At 51.4% G+C, this 17014-nt stretch overlaps 2 protein-coding genes across 2 annotated transcripts; one reads left to right on the top strand and one right to left on the bottom strand.

Moving 5' to 3' along the window:
* Positions 1-282: 282 nt before the first annotated feature.
* On the top strand, positions 283-8342 carry LOC117040930 (probable low-specificity L-threonine aldolase 2). The gene is made up of 7 exons (XM_033139061.1): positions 283-1110; positions 1874-1957; positions 3286-3374; positions 5402-5587; positions 6701-6838; positions 7267-7459; positions 7746-8342. Exons 1-7 carry the CDS (start codon positions 318-320, stop codon positions 8051-8053), a joined length of 1791 nt encoding a protein of 596 aa, XP_032994952.1. The 5' UTR covers positions 283-317; the 3' UTR covers positions 8054-8342.
* Positions 8343-9367: 1025 nt separating this feature from the next.
* Positions 9368-15790, bottom strand: TMEM235 (transmembrane protein 235). Its single transcript, XM_033139062.1, has 4 exons — positions 15599-15790; positions 12679-12759; positions 10955-11092; positions 9368-9605 (listed from the first exon to the last, which is right to left on the bottom strand). The coding sequence occupies exons 1-4, from the start codon at positions 15783-15785 to the stop codon at positions 9373-9375; spliced, it is 639 nt and encodes a 212-aa protein (XP_032994953.1). The 5' UTR covers positions 15786-15790; the 3' UTR covers positions 9368-9372.
* Between the last annotated feature and the right edge of the window lie 1224 nt (positions 15791-17014).

Consider the following 17014-nt stretch of genomic DNA (forward strand, 5'->3'; position numbering starts at 1 on the left):
CGTCCTATGGCTTCTCACAAATGCAGTTTCTTTCCTCCCCCACCCTAAACACGCTGCCATGCCATTTCTAAACCAGACTATAACTTCCACCGGGACTACAACTCCCAAAACGCCACCGGAACGGGGCTAAGAGAGATCCCGGCGCCCCTGCTGTAGTCCGCACCGGGACTACAACTCCCAAAACGCTGTGGGAACAGGGCGGAGAGAAATCCCGGCGCCTGAAGCATGCTGGGAGTTGTAGTCTGGCTCCTTAGGGGAAGAGCGTGATCCTTTGGAGGACTCTGCCCAGTTGGTGTTGCTGGGCGGAAGAAGCGGCGATGTCGCTGGTGCCGGCGCTGCAGACCGGGGGAGAAATGGCCAGGCGAGGAGGTCGTGCCCTCCTCTGCAAGGAGCTCCATGCCCGCGTCTGCTCCTGCTGGGCTCCCGCTACTCCGCCTGCCACCAGCCAAGGCGGGGAAGCTTATGCGCCGACCAGCTGCAAGGCTGGTTGCCCTGGGTTCAGCAGCTACTCCTACCAGCCCATTGGTTGGTGCAAGCAGCCAGGGGCTATTCTGTCTCGGTTTTCTCGTAGATGGCGGGGCGTGGGCACCACCCTGGTGCCCTCTGGGCACGTTTACCGCTGCCGGATATCTAAAGCCTGCATGGATCAACTCAGACCTTGGGATCCGTGCCAGGGACTTGGTGCTTGCCAGGCCCTACCACGCTGTTGGTACCAGGGTGTTGGCACCCTTCTGAGCCACCCCACGCAAAAGGGTCCGTGTCAGACCTTTTGCAGCAGCTTAGCCCACCCAAGCTCTACACACCAGCCTCTTAGTGCCAGCCTCAGGTCACCTTGGCTTATGAGGATCCTGTTAAGGACGTACAGCCAGTCAATCACTGGACAACATTGTGCCAGTCTACCTTGGTGGCCCAAGCAGCCGGCTTCTTCCCTTTTCCCTGCTCCAAGAGTGGGCGAGCATAGTTACCATGCCAGTCGCCCAGCAGACACTGAGTGCCACGTGGTGGATCTGCGCAGTGACACAGTGACTCAGCCGAGCCCTGAGATGAGGCAAGCTATGGCCCAGGCAGAGGTGGGGGATGATGACTACGGGGAGGACCCCACGGTCAATGGTGAGTGTGGGTGAAAAGCGGCATCCCCGGGGCAGTAAGGCTCTCTAAACGGCTCCATGCTGCCACAGGCTAGGGTACGGCTATGCCTAATGCTGTGGAGCAAGGCTGCTTGTTTTCAAGACCCAGCCTGTGAAAAGCAATGCCATTGTGAACGTCAGATATTTATTTTTGTTATTTATTCTTATTATTAAACTGGTATACTGCCCTTCATCCAAAGATCACAGGGCGATTCACAACATAAAAAGACAATACCTTCCAGGGAAAACGTTGCATTTGAAGGGGAGCAGGTGGAAAGAGCCGCCCTGAACATTTTATGGAAAGACAGGCTCTACACCTGGATTATGTTTATTATAATATATAGTTTCCTGTGGCTCCAAGGGGCAGTGTTGGCTGCTGGGTGTCTGTCTCCATGAAGAATTAATCTAAACTCCACTTGTGATTTTAACTTGCCTAGTCTGCAAATGCTTCTGCCATAATAAAATTGTTAGCCTTTGAAGTGTCACAGGCCATTATGCTATTGTTTTTAAGAGACTACCCCTATGTAAATTGCCCCAAACTTGTCTGAAAGGAACTTGTAATAATATTCAGTCCATTTATGTTTTGCTTATATTACTGGCTCAAATATTTTTTTTTTTTGGGGGGGGTGATTTTGTGAACAGGCTCACAGTTGTGAACTTCTGACATCAAACCCACCCACCCCATGCACTATCTGAAACTTGGGGGTGGCTTCTTCTTGTCCTTGTGTTTTTATTTCCCCCTTCAGAGCTGCAGAGAGTAGTGGCTGATCTCCTTGGAATGGAAGGGGCTTTGTTTGTTCCCACAGCCACCATGGCAAACCTCATTGCTGGTAAGTCTCATAAGAAGCAATCGGAGCTGATTCCCCCTGCAGCCCCTCGTACCACCTTCCATCCTGTTCTGGAAGGTCCCCCAAATCTTTGGAGTTGATTGGTTGGGGGCGGTGCCGTGGTGATCCCCTCTTCTCCCATTGGCAGATGCCTCCACTGGATCAGAGCCCTTATTTACACCAGGCATATAAATACATATGTGCTCTGCCTATAACTTTAATGCCCTCTGTTTTATTATTATGTAAGTCCTCTTGTGTGACTGGCATGAGTTTTGGCCAAACTGCGGGAGGCAGTGGAGGATAGGGGTGCCTGGCTTGCTCTGGTGCATGGGGTCACGAAGAGTCGGACACAACTGAACGACTGAACAACAACAAAGTCCTCTCGTAAGGGCTATACGCTAAGACTCAGTCATTAAAAAACACACGAATAGCCCTACCTACCCCTGAATGAAGCAACCAGGAGAGAGAGTTTCATTTTGGGAATTGTTCTAGTTCTGTTTTTATTATTTCAGTTATTATTTATAAAATCAGTGGCGGGGACTTTGTGGCCCTCTAAATGTTGCAAGACTCCCAGTGTGGCATAACGGTTAAGAGTATTGGACCATGACCTGGGAGACCAGGGTTCAAATCCCCACTCAGTCATGAATCTCACTGGGTGGCCTTGGGCCAGTCACCTCCTCTTAGCCTAACCTACCTCGCATGGTTGTTGTTAGGATGAAATAAAGGAGGAGAACCGCGTACTGTACTACACCACCACCTTGAGCCAGTGGGCCAGGGGTGGTGGGAGTTGTAGTTCAACACCTTCTGGAGGGCCGCAGGGTTACCAGCATTGATGGCAGTACAGTGCCATCAATGTACAACAAAAACATACACCCTCAACCCCCTGCCTAAGAGGCTTTCTCTAGCCTTAGAATTACTAGGCAAAACATTTCTGACTGTGAGATGAGAGCTCCTAACTGCTGCACTCTTAAAAAGTGCTGGAGAGATGGGAATAAGCATTACTGATTGCTTCAGCTCAGGGATCTCCTAGCAGTGATGAAAGCAGCAGCAAAGCAGGCAACCTGGTTAGCTGACTTGGTTAGAGCATCGTGCTGATAATTGCTAAGGTTGCAGGTTCGATCACCGTATGGGACAGCTGCATATTCCTGAATTGCAAGGGGTTGGACTAGAATGTCCCTGAGGGTCCCTTCCAACTCTACATTATTTGATATTTGTGGAGAAGATAACTGTGACAGATTCATCCTCATTTTCTCTTGCCCTCTGACTCTGTGCTTCCCCCCACCCACCACTATACTCTCCCCAGTTCTCACCCTTGTCCTCTCTTACCATAGTCATGTGCCACTGCCACAGGCGAGGGGCGCAGCTCCTGCTTGGGAGGGAGTCCCACATCCATGTGTTTGAGCAAGGAGGGATTGCACAGGTAAGTGATGCTCATGGTGCTTCTTTCTACCCATATTCCATCTCAAAAATGAGGAACCAGAGACACGGCAAAGGTCATGTACTTACAGCTGCCAAGGCAACTATGGTCACAATCTCACAAAGGGGTCGTGGGGACGCAGCTGTCCAAGGCTTTACTCAAATCAAACCTTGGCCAGAGGAGCGAGAAGCCTGGTGATGTGCTTCCCTCTAGTGGCCATTAGTACAAACTGCACCCTCCTCTCCTTGGATAGTAACAGTTCCTGACTTCATGCACAAGTTTCTCTGTGCTCAGCTCAAAATAACATTGTGTGAAGATTGTTCCACTACTAAAGAACCAAATAGGAAATTGTCTTCCCCTTTCGTTCTAATGATTTGCCTTGTTACCTCCTATGATGTATTTTTCTTTAGCTGACCCCCCCCCCCCCGGAATGCTTGCATGGTATGCCTTCTCAGAACAGTCTTTTCCACTAAGCTTTTGAAACGAACTCACTGATCCACTGTTGAGAATTGGAGATTATAAGCACGCCGTGTCTTATTCTTAGAGCCCTGGATTTTCTCTGCTGGTAATTTAGAAGGAGCTGGAACCCTGGGCACAGGAGATTAAGCTAGGTGATGTTGATTCCTTCTAGGTATGGGGCATTTATTGACTCCTCATGCTCCGCCACCCACCGACAGATGCCTTAGTGATTTGTCCCTTTGTTATATTTTGCAACGCTTCCATTGCTGCAATGCCAGTGCATGGGTTTTGAATTCAATTGATCCAACCAAGGGATTTCCCCCTTGTGAGTAGAAAGCTATTTGCGGTCCTTGCATGAATCAGTATTTACAGGAAGCTGCCTTGTGGATTCTAATACTTTCTACAATATCAGCAGGTTGCCATTTTTTGTTCTTCCATATGCTTTAGCATGGATTGCTGTGTGTCTCTGGCACTCAGATCCTGAACCAGTGGTCCCAATGACCGCAGCAGGACTTAAATATATTTAATGCATTTTAGAACCTAGGCGCAAGACTAACATGCTATGTCTTCTGCCTTTACATAAGAATAAAGTAAAGGTAAAGGGACCTCTGACCATGAGGTTCAGTCGTATCCGACTCTGGGGTTGCGGCGCTCATCTCGCGTTACTGGCTGAGGGAGCCGGCATACAGCTTCCGGGTCATGTGGCCAGCATGACAAAGCCACTTCTGGCGAACCAGAGCAGCGCATGGAAACGCCGTTTGCTTTCCCGTCGGAGCGGTACCTATTTATCTACTTGCACTTTTGACGTGCTTTCAAACTGCTAGGTGGGCAGGAGCTGGGACCGAGCACAGGAGCTCACCCCGTTGCGGGGATTCGAACTGCCGACCTGCTGATCAGCAATCCCTAGGCTCTGTGGTTTAACCCACTGTGCCACCCACGTCCCCCTACATAAGAATAGCACAACACTAAAACTGCAAAGCAACATTTTTGGGATGAGGTTGCTTGCGCCTCCAAAACTACTACTACTGTGTATTAATCCATTTAAATAATCCCAAGCTCCAGTCCTCCTAACTTTCCAAAAGATTTATTGGCAGCACTTGCCTCTGCCTCCTGTCAGCTCCCCCCATCAGTCTCCTGCCCACCTCGCAGCCCATACACAACATCTCTGCCTTATCGTGCAAGGCTAGGCTTGTTTGCTCTGAATTAAGCCCCGCCTTGTTCAATGGGGACAGAACTGCAGCTTTCGTTTTGCTTGATCTGGAAGTCGTGCCTGCAGCATCAGGATTTTTCCTGGCCAATCACAGTTTGCCTTCTCAAAGGTTCTAAAGTGTCTGTTCCCTACAAGACCAGATGGCTTCACAATCACAAACAGGTGCCGTGGCTCATTCAGAGTGGTTGCATATGTGCTTGTGCCTTTCCCTAAAGAGCTTGGTTTTCAACAAAGCTGGGTACCGCATATTTACATTCACCATAAACAGCATCAAAGTTAATGTAAAAGCTTTTATCGGCATGAGGCATTTACCATGCACAGGCTTCGCCTGAGGCCACCCACCCACTTGGTTCTCACCCAGGTGGCGGGGATCCATTCAGAGGCATTACAGGACCTGCCCAACGGGACCATCAGTCTGGATGAACTGGAGCAGAAGATCCAGCGGGCCCACCAAAGCCAGTACCACCCCCGCCCTGAGCTCATTTGCCTCGAGAACACGCACAGCTCGGCCGGGGGAAGGGTGCTGCCCCTTAAGTACCTGCAGGAGGTGAGTACCATGAGTCGTTCAACCCAACTGATTGGGAGAGCCTGGATAGCTCAGCAGGTTAGAGCGTGGTGCTGACGATGCCAAGGTTGCAGGTTCGATCCCCATATGGGACAGCTGCGTGTTCCCGCATTGCAGGGGGCTGGAGGCTAGGTGATCCCCTTTCAATCCTACGATTCTGTGAAATTCAGTATCCTTTTCGTTGTCGTGGGTATCGTGAGCAATAGCGGCTGTAGTAGCAGGAATAAAATTTTATTCATTTAAGTACTTTCAGCGTTTGTATTTATTTATCAATATTTTTAATAGTTGTGTTTATTTATACAATAAATAAAACTTGTTTTTTTAAAAAATAAATAAATGTTGCAGTGTATCCCCATTCCACCCAAAATGCATGCATGTGTAGTGGAGGGTGGAGGGTTCCCCACCCCCACTTTTCACCTTAATCCACACTTCCAGGATGCTTACTATTGGCTTCCTCACCCTTATCACGTTTCCTTCTCCCACCTACACTGTCACCCTTGTGCTGGCACATCTACATTTGGTAAAAAGCCCTGGAAATTAATAGGTCCTTGTCAGGCCATTTTGGGAGGTTTTAGTCATACCTCTGTACTTAGGGAGGGTATCTCTAGATATGTATCGACCCTATTTTGGGGGGGGAAGAGCTCCTTGCTTAAAAAAAACTATTTGAAACTGCCAGGCACTGAACCACCCAAGTTTATTAGAGGAAGTGATGATGATAAAGGAAGACCCCCAACTTAGCACCCCTTGGCTGGGCTCAAGGACACTGATCCTAGGAGCCTGCCTACCAGCAGTAACCCAAGACTGTCTTCTCATGAGGCCCCTAGAGTCAGAGTTCCACATAAAGCGGAACCTGCAACGCCCCTAAGAAAGGCCAGCAGCTCTGGGACGTCTTCCCCTCTGCCTGTCGCAAGCCTTGAAAGTCAGGCTTTCTCAACCTTGGCCCTCTGGATGTTTTGAGACTACAATTCCCAGCATCCCTGACCACTGGTCCTGCTAGCTAGGGATCATGGGAGTTGTAGGCCAAAAAAACATCTGGAGGGCCGAGGTTGAGGAAGCCTGCTTTAAGTTGTTGGTTGAGCTCCATTCTCTACACAGGTGCACCAGTTGGCCCAGAGATACGGGCTGCGGGTTCACATGGATGGCGCCAGGGTGCTTAACGCTGCCGTGGCCTTGGGAGTGCCGCCGGCTCATATCTCGCAGCACTGCAACTCCATCTCCCTGTGCCTCTCTAAGGTAGGCTGTTTCTACTGTGACTCTGAACAGGGTGGATTTCGGGGAAGAGTGCAAGCACAGTACCTGCGAGGCTCACCTAACTGTGGGGACTTAGGAAGCTGAGCCAGACCGCTGCTCCATCCAGCTCAGTATTGCCTACACTGACTGGCAGCTGCTCCCCAGGGTTCCAGAAAGGGGTCCCTCCCAGCCTTACCTGGAGATTGAGCCTGAAACCATCCACATGCAAAGCAGAACTGCAGTCCTTCCCTGGCAACCTCTGCAATCCGTCCTTGGATTTGCAGCAGAACTTTGCAGCAGGATTCGAACACAGCTAGGTAGAGGCTAGTGGAAGGGGCAGTGCAAGAGCTTCTCCACGCAGGAGGGGTTCGGGATTCTCCGCAGCCTCCACAATGGTTAACCCCTTCTTTTTCCTCTTTTCGGTGACACAGGGTGTGGGAGCACCAGCCGGGGCACTTCTTGTTGGAAGCGGAGAGCTGGTCGCCGAAGCCTGGCGCGTGCGGAAGCTCCTCGGAGGCGGGATGCGCCAGGCAGGGGTCCTGGCAGCCGCTGGCCTGGTTGGATTGAGCCGTGTGGAAGAGACGCTGAAGAGGGATCATCACAATGCCAGGCGCTTTGCCCAAGGTGCCTGTTCCGTGAGGCCGAAGGAGGGATTGAGAACGCCTAACCTCTGCCGAGCGATCGAGGCTCACCACCCCTTCGCTGACACAGGGTGCCACCTTGAGCCAAGGCTCGGGGGGTAGATTTCTCCAGCTCCTCCTATGCTGGGGTCAGCTCTCAGTTCAGATTTCAGCAGGCCAGCCCTCCCTGTTATTTCCTACTCTCCTACACCCACCCATTCATCCTGTGGTTGGGTAACTTATCCCCCGTTTGCCATTTATAAAACCTCAAAAGTGTTTTCCCGTTACAGGCGCCTTTGCCCTGGGCTCGCCTCTCTGCTCCGTAAACCCCGCCACCGTGGAGACCAACATCGTCATGGCAACCGTCTCGGCTCCTGGGCTGACCCCTGCCAAGCTGTGTGAGCTGATGGAGGCCGTGAGTGCGGAGGAGGTGGCCGCCACAGGCCAAGCCGTCAGCGTGAGGCTCTTCCCGTGGGGCGAGCGTGGCCTGCGCGCCGTCTGGCACTGCGACGTCTCCCTCCAAGACACGCAGCTGGCTGAGGGCAAGTGGCGCTTCGTCCTGGGCAAGTGGGAGCAGCAAGGCGCCAGCATACCCTGAAGCCAGCCTGGCGGGCCGGAATTGGTGCTCAGGACGCCAGCCTGAAACAAGCCAGGGCGTGCTGAGAAGGCAAGACTGTGATTGGTCAGGCCTGGCCTAGCTAAAAACGTTTCCCACATGGCTCTAGCCCTATCTGGCTCTACATAGGAGAGAAGCGGGCTTCAGCTTCCCAAGCCACCTGCTATGGGGGAACAGCAGTGGGAGAGCCTGCCCGTTTCCAGGAGTGGCTCTGGCAGCCAACAGATTCTGTTGCCAGACCAAAGGAGCTGCATCACTTCATGGCCTGGCACCAGAGCTGTCAGCTTTCCCTTTTTTTGCAATGGGAAACGGCGCTGGAATAAGGGAATTTCCTGCAAAAAAAGGGGAAAGTTGACAGCTATGCCTGGCACAGTCCCAACATGGCTTCCACACACCCCACAGCCTTCCTGCATCCTGAGGGAATGGGTAGGGAGCTTTGTTTCCCAGAGATGCTCTGCTCCTGTTCTGTTCAGGCTAAAGGATACCTGCCAGCTAAGAACTGTAGCTTTAAGAAAAGGAGCCTGAGCTTGCTTTTTTATTTTTCCTCCTCCCTCCCATTCCCTTTTTCCTTGTGTGCCACGTCTTTTCGATTATAAACCTGAGGGCAAGGACTGCCTTACTACTGATTTCTGTAAGCTGCCCTGGGAGCATTTTTCTGGCTGTAGGAGAAGGGTAGAAATCCTTTGACTAAATAAATGGCACCTCTTCCTACCGGAGCCCTTTTAATTCAAGAGGCCCCAGATGCATCGAGGAGGACAAGCAGATGGGCATGCTTGGAAGGGAAGGAGCATCAGCTATGCATACCAAGAAACAGGGAGAAGGAGCCATGGATCCTTCAGTTGTTGAGTTAGGACAGGGATGGGGAGCTAGTCCAGATGTTGCTGGACTACAACTCCCATCACCCCAGGCCCATTGGCCATGCTGATGGAAACTGGAGTCCAGAAACATATGGGTGGGTCACACAGGCCTCCTACCCTTGGGTGAGGAAAAAGGCATTTGCTGTTTCCCTTCCTCAGCTCTGCTTGCACACCAAGAGTTGAGTAATGGACCCAGCATGTAAGGATGGCAACCACTGCACCTTATCGACTGGGGTCCCTCACCCCTTCCACATGCATCCCTCAGCCTGGCACACCCACAAGGAGATCTTCCCACTGGCTTCGTAACACCTTGCGGTCCATGCAGGTTACGTGTTGTGGCTGCACAACAAGAGGGGGATCGGCAGCGGTGGAATTTTCACCCCAAGAAGGCCAATCGAGCAGAGTGGGGTCATGTCACAGCCCTGACAATGCCGGGTCTCTGCATCAGATGATCACCGCACAGGCATCCGGCTTCAGGCGGAGCCCCCAAGCAGCCAGGAGAAGCAGGATGCCGGCCAACCCCTCGGTGCCAAAAGAGAGCCAGGCAAGGGCCAGGGACCAGCCAAAGGCGATGCGGACGTGCTCAAAGCGCTGCTGGTCAAACATGCGCACTGTCTCGGCGAAGGCTGCGCTGGAGTAGCAGATGTAGGTGCTGGTCCCCGACAGGGTCAGCAGTGCTGGGGGGGGGGAGGGGGAAAGGGGATGGGTCAGTGCCAGTCCTGTAGCAGACACTGCCTCCGACCAGGGCTCATGCCATGCTGCTCCTAACCATGATAACTGAAAGGAGCATTACTTAGTCATAGGCAGTAGGGTAAATATTATTGTTGTGAATCATCATCACAATTAAAATAGCTGGATTTATTCATATGATGGGTGCTCCAAATAATATTGAATGATACAGTATTCTCATTTTTTTAGTGGGGTGGGATTGAATCTATATGCAGATTTGGCTTGTTAACCTGGGAAGGTAGCCATAATAATAATAATAATAATTATTATTATTATTATTTATACCCCATCCATCTGGCTGGGCTTCCCCAGCCACTCTGGGCAGCTCCCATCAGGAATATTAAAAACACAATAAAACATCAAACATTAAAAAAAAACTTCCCTAAACAGGGTTGCCTTCAGATGTCTTTTAAAAGTCAGACAGTTGTTTATTTCCTTGATATCTGGTGGGAGGGTGTTCTACTACCGAGAAGGCCCCTCTAGGAGAAGGACAACTCTTGATGCTAAACCTCTACTACTTTCACATCACCTGACCCTTTTAATGGGAGAGGCCAGTGGCTGAATCTGGGACACCCTCATTTGTCCTACCACTGAGCTAGGGTTCCCCAACCTCCACGTGTCTTGTAAGACAGAGCTGTGTTAACAATAAAACATCATCAGGAATCCGGTCTGCAGTCAGTTCTCAAACAAGTGGCAAGTAGAGATAGCAAGTACAGATTAGCTTTTGTATCTACTTGACCTCCAGACCACCCATGCCCACCTGGGGCCTGCAAGGAGAGCGGTTCCCCCAGCTAAATAACTTCCCTTGTCCCAGTGTAAGCCAGCTTGGATCAAGTGCTAATCCCCGGCGCTTGCAAAGCAGAGATGAAGGACCTGTGGCCCTCCAGGTGCACTTGGACTTCAGTTCCCATCTTAGTGGATGGGGGCTGACAAGAGTTGGAAACCATCAGGTCCAACCATCCCTTCTGCAAAGGATTCTGGGTAGGCTCCTCTGCTGTCCTGAACAGTCAAGAGTCCTGCTTTTTCCTGCCTTCAAGGTCAGGAGTCGACGATCAGACAATATGTGGTTCCTGTGGCACCAAGACCACAGCACACTCGTTTGCACCTTCACTGTTGCATTGGTCTCACCAAGGGGCAGCTGTGACCTGACAGCGCTAAGACAGAATCCACCTAGTATTCCCTGAGAGCAAGTGTTTAATGACATTTTGCCATGTTGGGCGGGGTGGGGGGTGGGGAGAGAGACTGGTAAAGAAAGAAAACTTGGTCCCCCCGTTCCAAAGATATAGTTGTCACTCACCACCCAGCAGAAAATAGCAGCCTGTGAAGAGCAAAAGCTGGGAGCTCTGGACCAAGGAACCGATGACCCCACAGATCCAGCCAAAGACGATCAAGACGAGGCTGAGAGGCAGAAGGACCACAAAGGCTCGATGCATGGCTGGCAGAGAGACAGAAGAGGGGGGCATCCAGTGGAGGGGGGAAGCAGGATGGTGTACTGGAGGATAGGTGAATGCAGCCTTACAGATGACCCCAGAGGTCATTGGGTTCAACCCCCGGGCAATCCAGGGACTCTAGTGCTACAGCATCCCTGATAGGTGTTCATCCAGCTTCAGCTTTTTAAAAGCCTCTGGTGAAGGAGAGCCCACCACCTTTATGTTTCCTCCCTGTGACGTTTTTATTTCAAGAAACAAATCGCCCTGCTTGCATGTCCAGAACAGTGCTCATCATCAACCATAATCTGATTTACAGAAGAGCCTCCAGCAACATAGGCTGGGTTCACACTCCTGCTTACTGTGCACCTACTGCTTTTCCAGTGCTGGGTATTTAATCCACATTCACACATCATCTAAAACAAGCATTAATCCCGTTATAAAACACCACTGTCGGATGCAGCTGTTTCTCAAACCGCCTTCACACAGATTAAAGTCCTTAAACTCTGCCTAATTGGTCTATGGCCAAGGTGTGGACACTTTTGCCTAGGGTAAAGATGAAGGGGAAAGGGGGACCAGCTTCACTGACCACTAAGGTGGCAAAGTGAACACACTCTGAGCCTCGACAACAGTGGTGCAACTCGAGGTGCCCCCCAAATGACCACTCTTAAGAGTGGCAGATGATGGCAGCAAACAGGCCCTGGGCCAGCTGGGGCTCATCCTGGCCACCACAACATCCTTTCTTGCTGCTGCTGCTGCTACTTTTTATCATCATTAAAAATATTTTATAGCCAAGAGTTAGCTGACCAGGCATGTACAGGGTTACAGATACTAATTTTATTATTTTTTCTTTTAAAAAATATGTGATCCATTTCTACCACAGAACGGGATTCATTCCCACTTAAATGTGTTTAGCAAATGCAAGCTCTGTATCATCCCTGTAGCCAAGATGGTCCCCTGACCCAAGTGAGTTTAAAATGTGAAGCTGTATATGCTCAGAGTGTATTTTCTTAAATTGGAGTTGGAGAGTGTTTGCGTTCCTTTTTAATTTGTTTGCTTTGCTCTAACATGGAGCAGTTGTAGAGCGTGGAATAGCGATGGGAACGGAGAATATATAGGTTAATTTTGTGCTTCATGACTGAACCCTACTGGATCGGGCAAAAAGGCCTTCTAGTCCCAGTATCCTATTCTCACTGTGGATAAGCAGATGCTTATGAGAAGGCCACAAGTGCAACAGGGCACTTAACCACTTGTGATTCCCAGCAGCTGGGTTTTCAGAGGCATATGGCCTTTGACAGTGGACGGAACATTACCATCATTGCTAATGACTATTAACAGCCTTATCATCCATGGGTTTGTCTAATCCTCTTTAAAGCTGTCCAATTTGGTGGCCATCCCTACATCAGTCAATGTGGCAACGCACACACAGCCATCTAAAAAGGCCCCCCATATAGCCACAAAGTCCAGGGTCCAAAATTATCCAACTTCATCATGCCACCCCCACCCCGAGAACACACTTCCAAACTCCATCTTGCTATACAGAGATTCCCACCACCATCCAAAAGGCTGAGCCCACATTAGGCTGCCTACTCACATATAAGATGCTGGAGCGATGCGGGAACTTGCCAGCTCTCTGTGCCGAACCGGTCTATCAGAGGCGTGCAGGGGTTCTGTCCTTGGGGGGAGTGACAAGGAGAGGAACAGCATCAAAGGATGGTCAGAGATCCAGCCACAGAGTTTGCCATTCCAAAATGCTGCCTCCCACCTTCAGCATTGCTAACCTAGACAGGAAATTTTACATCTCCAACACATATGCCTGGGACCTTGAACAGACAGGTGCAGCTAACTGGGTTGAGGCAGGCAATGCTGGCATGGGTGCTGATTACCATGGGACTCCTCTTATCAAGCCCAGAGCCTTTCTTGGCAATAAGATGGGGTGGTGGGAGAGCACAGTGGTGGCTGGTGCCCATTGGCATGGGTAGGGCAGTAGGCAGCGAGATCCAATGACAAAATCAACTAATTCTAGTTTTTGCCCCATCCTCTTTCCTGCTGAGTTCTCCAAGGACAATGCTAAGACTTAGGAGGAAGAGGAGGAGGACGAGGACGAGGACGACAACGAGGAGGAAGCTGAAAGCCAGTACCATCCCCTGGACTGCCTGTAAGTAAAAAAGGTGTGGTGCTGTCTGGGGGAAGACTGATGTTGCTGGGGCCCATTTGCCCTAAAGGACCAGTCTCCACTGGGTGAGCAAATCGAAACAGCTGGCTGACCTGCCTCACACTCAATTCTCCCTATGACATTGCCATAGTAGCTCTTTCATTCCCCTCTCTTGTTTTGTAGCCATCCAAGTTACCTGAATTATCACTTTTGGCAATGGAGGAGTAAGAACGTGGGCTAGGAAGTGGCAGGTGAGGCCCCAGAGGTGCACTCTTCAGGTGTGGGGCGGAACTAGCAACTTGAAAATTTCTGATGGTCTTCGCACAGCACATAATTATTTTTAAGCAATTGCAATGTGTCGTGCTGTGTGGTTTTCAATTTTAATTGGTTTTTAAAAAAATATTGCTTCTTCTATGTCTACGAGTTCAGGTTGCAATACAATAAAATGCCTACAGTATAAGAAAAAGAGGCAATAAGGATGCAGTCAAAAACCAGTATGAATGGGCCACCTGAATGAATCTCACAGACCATTGTTTGGGAGCCCTTGCTCTAAAGGTCTGGAGGACTTTGGGCCCACCCTTTCCTCCCAATAGGGCAAACTGGTGTTCATGCACAGCAGAGGATTCCGCTGACCCAAAAAGTTCCAAAATCCCAGAACCAAACAGCTTGAGAATGACAGAAATTGAACTTGACAGAGAAGAAAATTCCAACCTCAGCTGTATGGTTGTAAATGTACTTCTAGACTGTTGCTATTTGTGGGTCGGATTCAAATCACATGCCAACCAATTCAGCCTGTGCAATTTTAGTGCAAATCAGCACCATACATTTAAAGCACATGACACACACACACCTGCAAAAGAATCCCAGGAACTTTACTTTCCCCCTATGAAGCCACAATTCCCAGCCCCATTAACGAACTATAGTTCCCGCAAAACTGACCTTTTGCGACAAGGAAAGTGTGTGGAGGGGGGTAGGACACACTGGAACATGGGAGTAGCCAGGATTTATTGGGGTGCGGGCTTTATGGGGGGGGCAAGAACCGAGTTATCAGCGACGCAGTTGGTCAGTTAAGTATTTTTATTTATTTACTTGATTTGGGGGGAGGGCAGCTGCCCCGCCCCCCGGCTACATCCATGCACTGGAAAATGTGGAATAACAACGGCTTGACTCAAGGACTCCGGCAAACAGATCAGGATGGCTGCTCAATAAACAGGTGGCGTGGGAGCGACCTCCGAGAGAGCACAGCTCAAAGGACAGCAGCAGGCTCAACTCCCCCCCTCCCACTGTGATTTAGCAGGGGGGCATATCCACGGGAACCCAGAGGTGCAACACCCAGGGGTGTCAAAACTCCTGCTGGGCACCAGAGTGTGAAAGCGAACATTCGATGCGTTCCTTTGACATGCTGACATTTCTTATACAGGTATTTGATGGAAGTTCAATCGGGTCTCTCTTCTGAGCCGAGAAGAACAGAAGCAAGCACTGCCGGCGCCTCTGCTTCCCCACTCTCTGACACCCCAGCCCTCCTTTCTCTCCAGTAGGGCAGATTCTTGGCTCCAATCCAGTTCTTTCTCAGACTCCTCCTCCTTTAATCTCTTCCCCCACCCTCGGCCGCAGCACAGAAAGTTATAAATGCGTGGTAATCCGTGGAGGTTAAAGCACAACCGGGATGGCTGGAATTCTTCGATTTGCCAGCAAAAGGGGATGGAACAATTCCAGCTGGCCTTAACCTTATACCTGTACCAGGATACTGCGATTATAAGGCACTGGGATCCCTCCCCCCCCCCCCAATGTATACACAAACCAGGGAGTACAGCTAGTTGCAGGTGAGCGTCGGGATAACCCAGGTGGGTAGGAGCAGGGGCTTGGGAAAGGGCAGTCAGAGCACCTGTTTTGCATGCAGATGGTCCCAGGATCAATCCACGACATCTCCAGGGACAACGGTGAGAGAACTCGGTGAGAAAACCTCGAGAACTGCTGCCAGCCAGTGTTGACAATACTGACCAAGACAGACTAGCAATCCTATCTTCCTAAACAAACGGGTGAAGCAGAATCAAGACGTCCCCAGGAGGCTGAGTAGGGCAGAGGGTTGCTGGCTGCCACAACTACTCACCACCAAGCGATTCATCTTGTGACCCGACGGCTATTCGTCTGTTAGCAGAAAGTTTTTTCACGACTACTGAAACCGGCTCGTGTATAGGTTTTTTTTTTTTGTGGGGTGGGGGGCGCTCGACCCCCGACGGGATCCACTTTGGATCCCAGAAAGAGCACCCTCCTCTCCGGATCCCAATGTCCAAGGGAAGCGCGGGCTGTTCCCGCAGCGAACCCGAGATATAAAGCGAGCCCGCCGCCGCAGCCCTACCTTCGCAGAGGCGCCAGAGCCCGGAGTGGGAACTCAGCTGCTCGGCGTCCCAAGCGCTGCTGTTGGCCGAGTCCACGCTCACCAGGTACCAGTAATCGGTGCCCAGGGCCGCGGCTAAGAAGCCGAAGCTGAAGAGCCCGCTGAGCGCCGCGCCCAGGCAGAGAGCGCCGGGAGGCACCACCACCATGGCTCGGCGGCCGCAGCACCTCGCCACCATCCCGCCAGACTTGCTCACACAGTCACAGCCACCCGCCGCTGCCTCTGGCGGCGGACACGTGGAGAGAAACAGCGGCAAACGAGCGGGAGACTCTCCCTTTCTCACTGCAACGCTCCGGGCGGGGAGGAGACGATGGAGTCAGGTGGAAACGCGCGCGCGCGCCCCAAGCCGCATCTTCACGGGGGTTGGGGGCGAAACCACCGGGCACTTGCGCCCAAAATTGGGGCGACCGCAAAAAGCCCACCCTGCCAGCAGCAAGCTTCAATGTCAAAGGCTCCTTTCGAGGAAGCTGCGATCCTCTTTCCAATGAAGTCCCCCCCGCCCCCAGCTCAGTTCAGTGGGAGGTGGATTCCCCGGATCTCTTTCCCGCCGTCTTGTCCTTTAGAGGGCGTCAAATCATCCCGTCATTCTGAGAGCAGGGAGGGCGCCTCTCAGACTTTACCCGGTGCTTGTTTTCCCGCTCAGGAAAGCGCGCGCGGCCCCGGCTGGACTTGCAGCTCCTTTGATGAGCGAGGTTTAAACCAGAGGCAGGCGCTCCTTCTTGGACGGATGCCTGGAGGACCCCGCGTTTTCTTCCTTTCCTTCCCCTGCAGAGACCCGCCACGTCCCGCAGCCGAGCCGCCTTGCTTCTCAAAAGAGCCGGTCTACTACAGCTCGCGGCTGCATGGGAGAGCGCTGCTTTCCTTGCAAAAGGCCCCCAGGTTGAGTCACCGGGTACCTCCAGCTATGAGAGGTTGGGGGAGCAGCTGCTAGTCAGTGTAGGCAATACTGGTCTAGATGGACTAATGGCCCTACTCCTATGGTTCTCCCCCCCCCTCCGCCTCAGGAGGAGCCCCCAACTGGAGTGGATTTCAGAATGAAAGAGGCAAACCGCAGTGCTTAAAGAGGTGCTGCTTGTTACTCGTTGGGACACCAGAGGCCTTCCCTCTCCATTCCTAGACACTCACAAGCCTGTGAGGTAGGCTGAAGCAGGCTGAGAGTGACTGGCGAGCTTCATGGCTAACATAAATGAGAACCTGCAACCAACAGACTCTCATTTAAGAGCCAGGCTTGTAGCTGGGCGTTGAAAACAAACAATGCCTAGATAGAGCTCTGACAGTAAATCAAAATAATGAGAGAGACAGCTGGGGAAAGAGTCTGATGAGTTTTCCGGCCTTTTAAGTATAAGGGTTTTTTTGTACAGCGGGTGGGGTTAGTAA

The sequence above is a fragment of the Lacerta agilis genome, chromosome 2 (assembly GCF_009819535.1).
Source record: "Lacerta agilis isolate rLacAgi1 chromosome 2, rLacAgi1.pri, whole genome shotgun sequence".
In the NCBI taxonomy this organism is placed as follows: Eukaryota; Metazoa; Chordata; class Lepidosauria; order Squamata; family Lacertidae; genus Lacerta; species Lacerta agilis.

Bases quoted from the DNA above. Each gene is read 5' to 3' on its own strand.
- LOC117040930 (XM_033139061.1), top strand. From the start codon at position 318: ATGTCGCTGGTGCCGGCGCTGCAGACCGGGGGAGAAATGGCCAGGCGA. The intron at 1,111-1,873 runs GTGAGTGTGGGT...TTCCCCCTTCAG, and splicing joins GGAGGACCCCACGGTCAATG to AGCTGCAGAGAGTAGTGGCT. The intron at 3,375-5,401 runs GTAAGTGATGCT...GTTCTCACCCAG, and splicing joins AGCAAGGAGGGATTGCACAG to GTGGCGGGGATCCATTCAGA.
- TMEM235 (XM_033139062.1), bottom strand. From the start codon at position 15,785: ATGGTGGTGGTGCCTCCCGGCGCTCTCTGCCTGGGCGCGGCGCTCAGC. The intron at 12,760-15,598 runs GTAGGGCTGCGG...ACTCCCCCCAAG, and splicing joins GCTCTGGCGCCTCTGCGAAG to GACAGAACCCCTGCACGCCT. The intron at 9,606-10,954 runs GTGAGTGACAAC...CCCCCCCCCCAG, and splicing joins CTGCTATTTTCTGCTGGGTG to CACTGCTGACCCTGTCGGGG.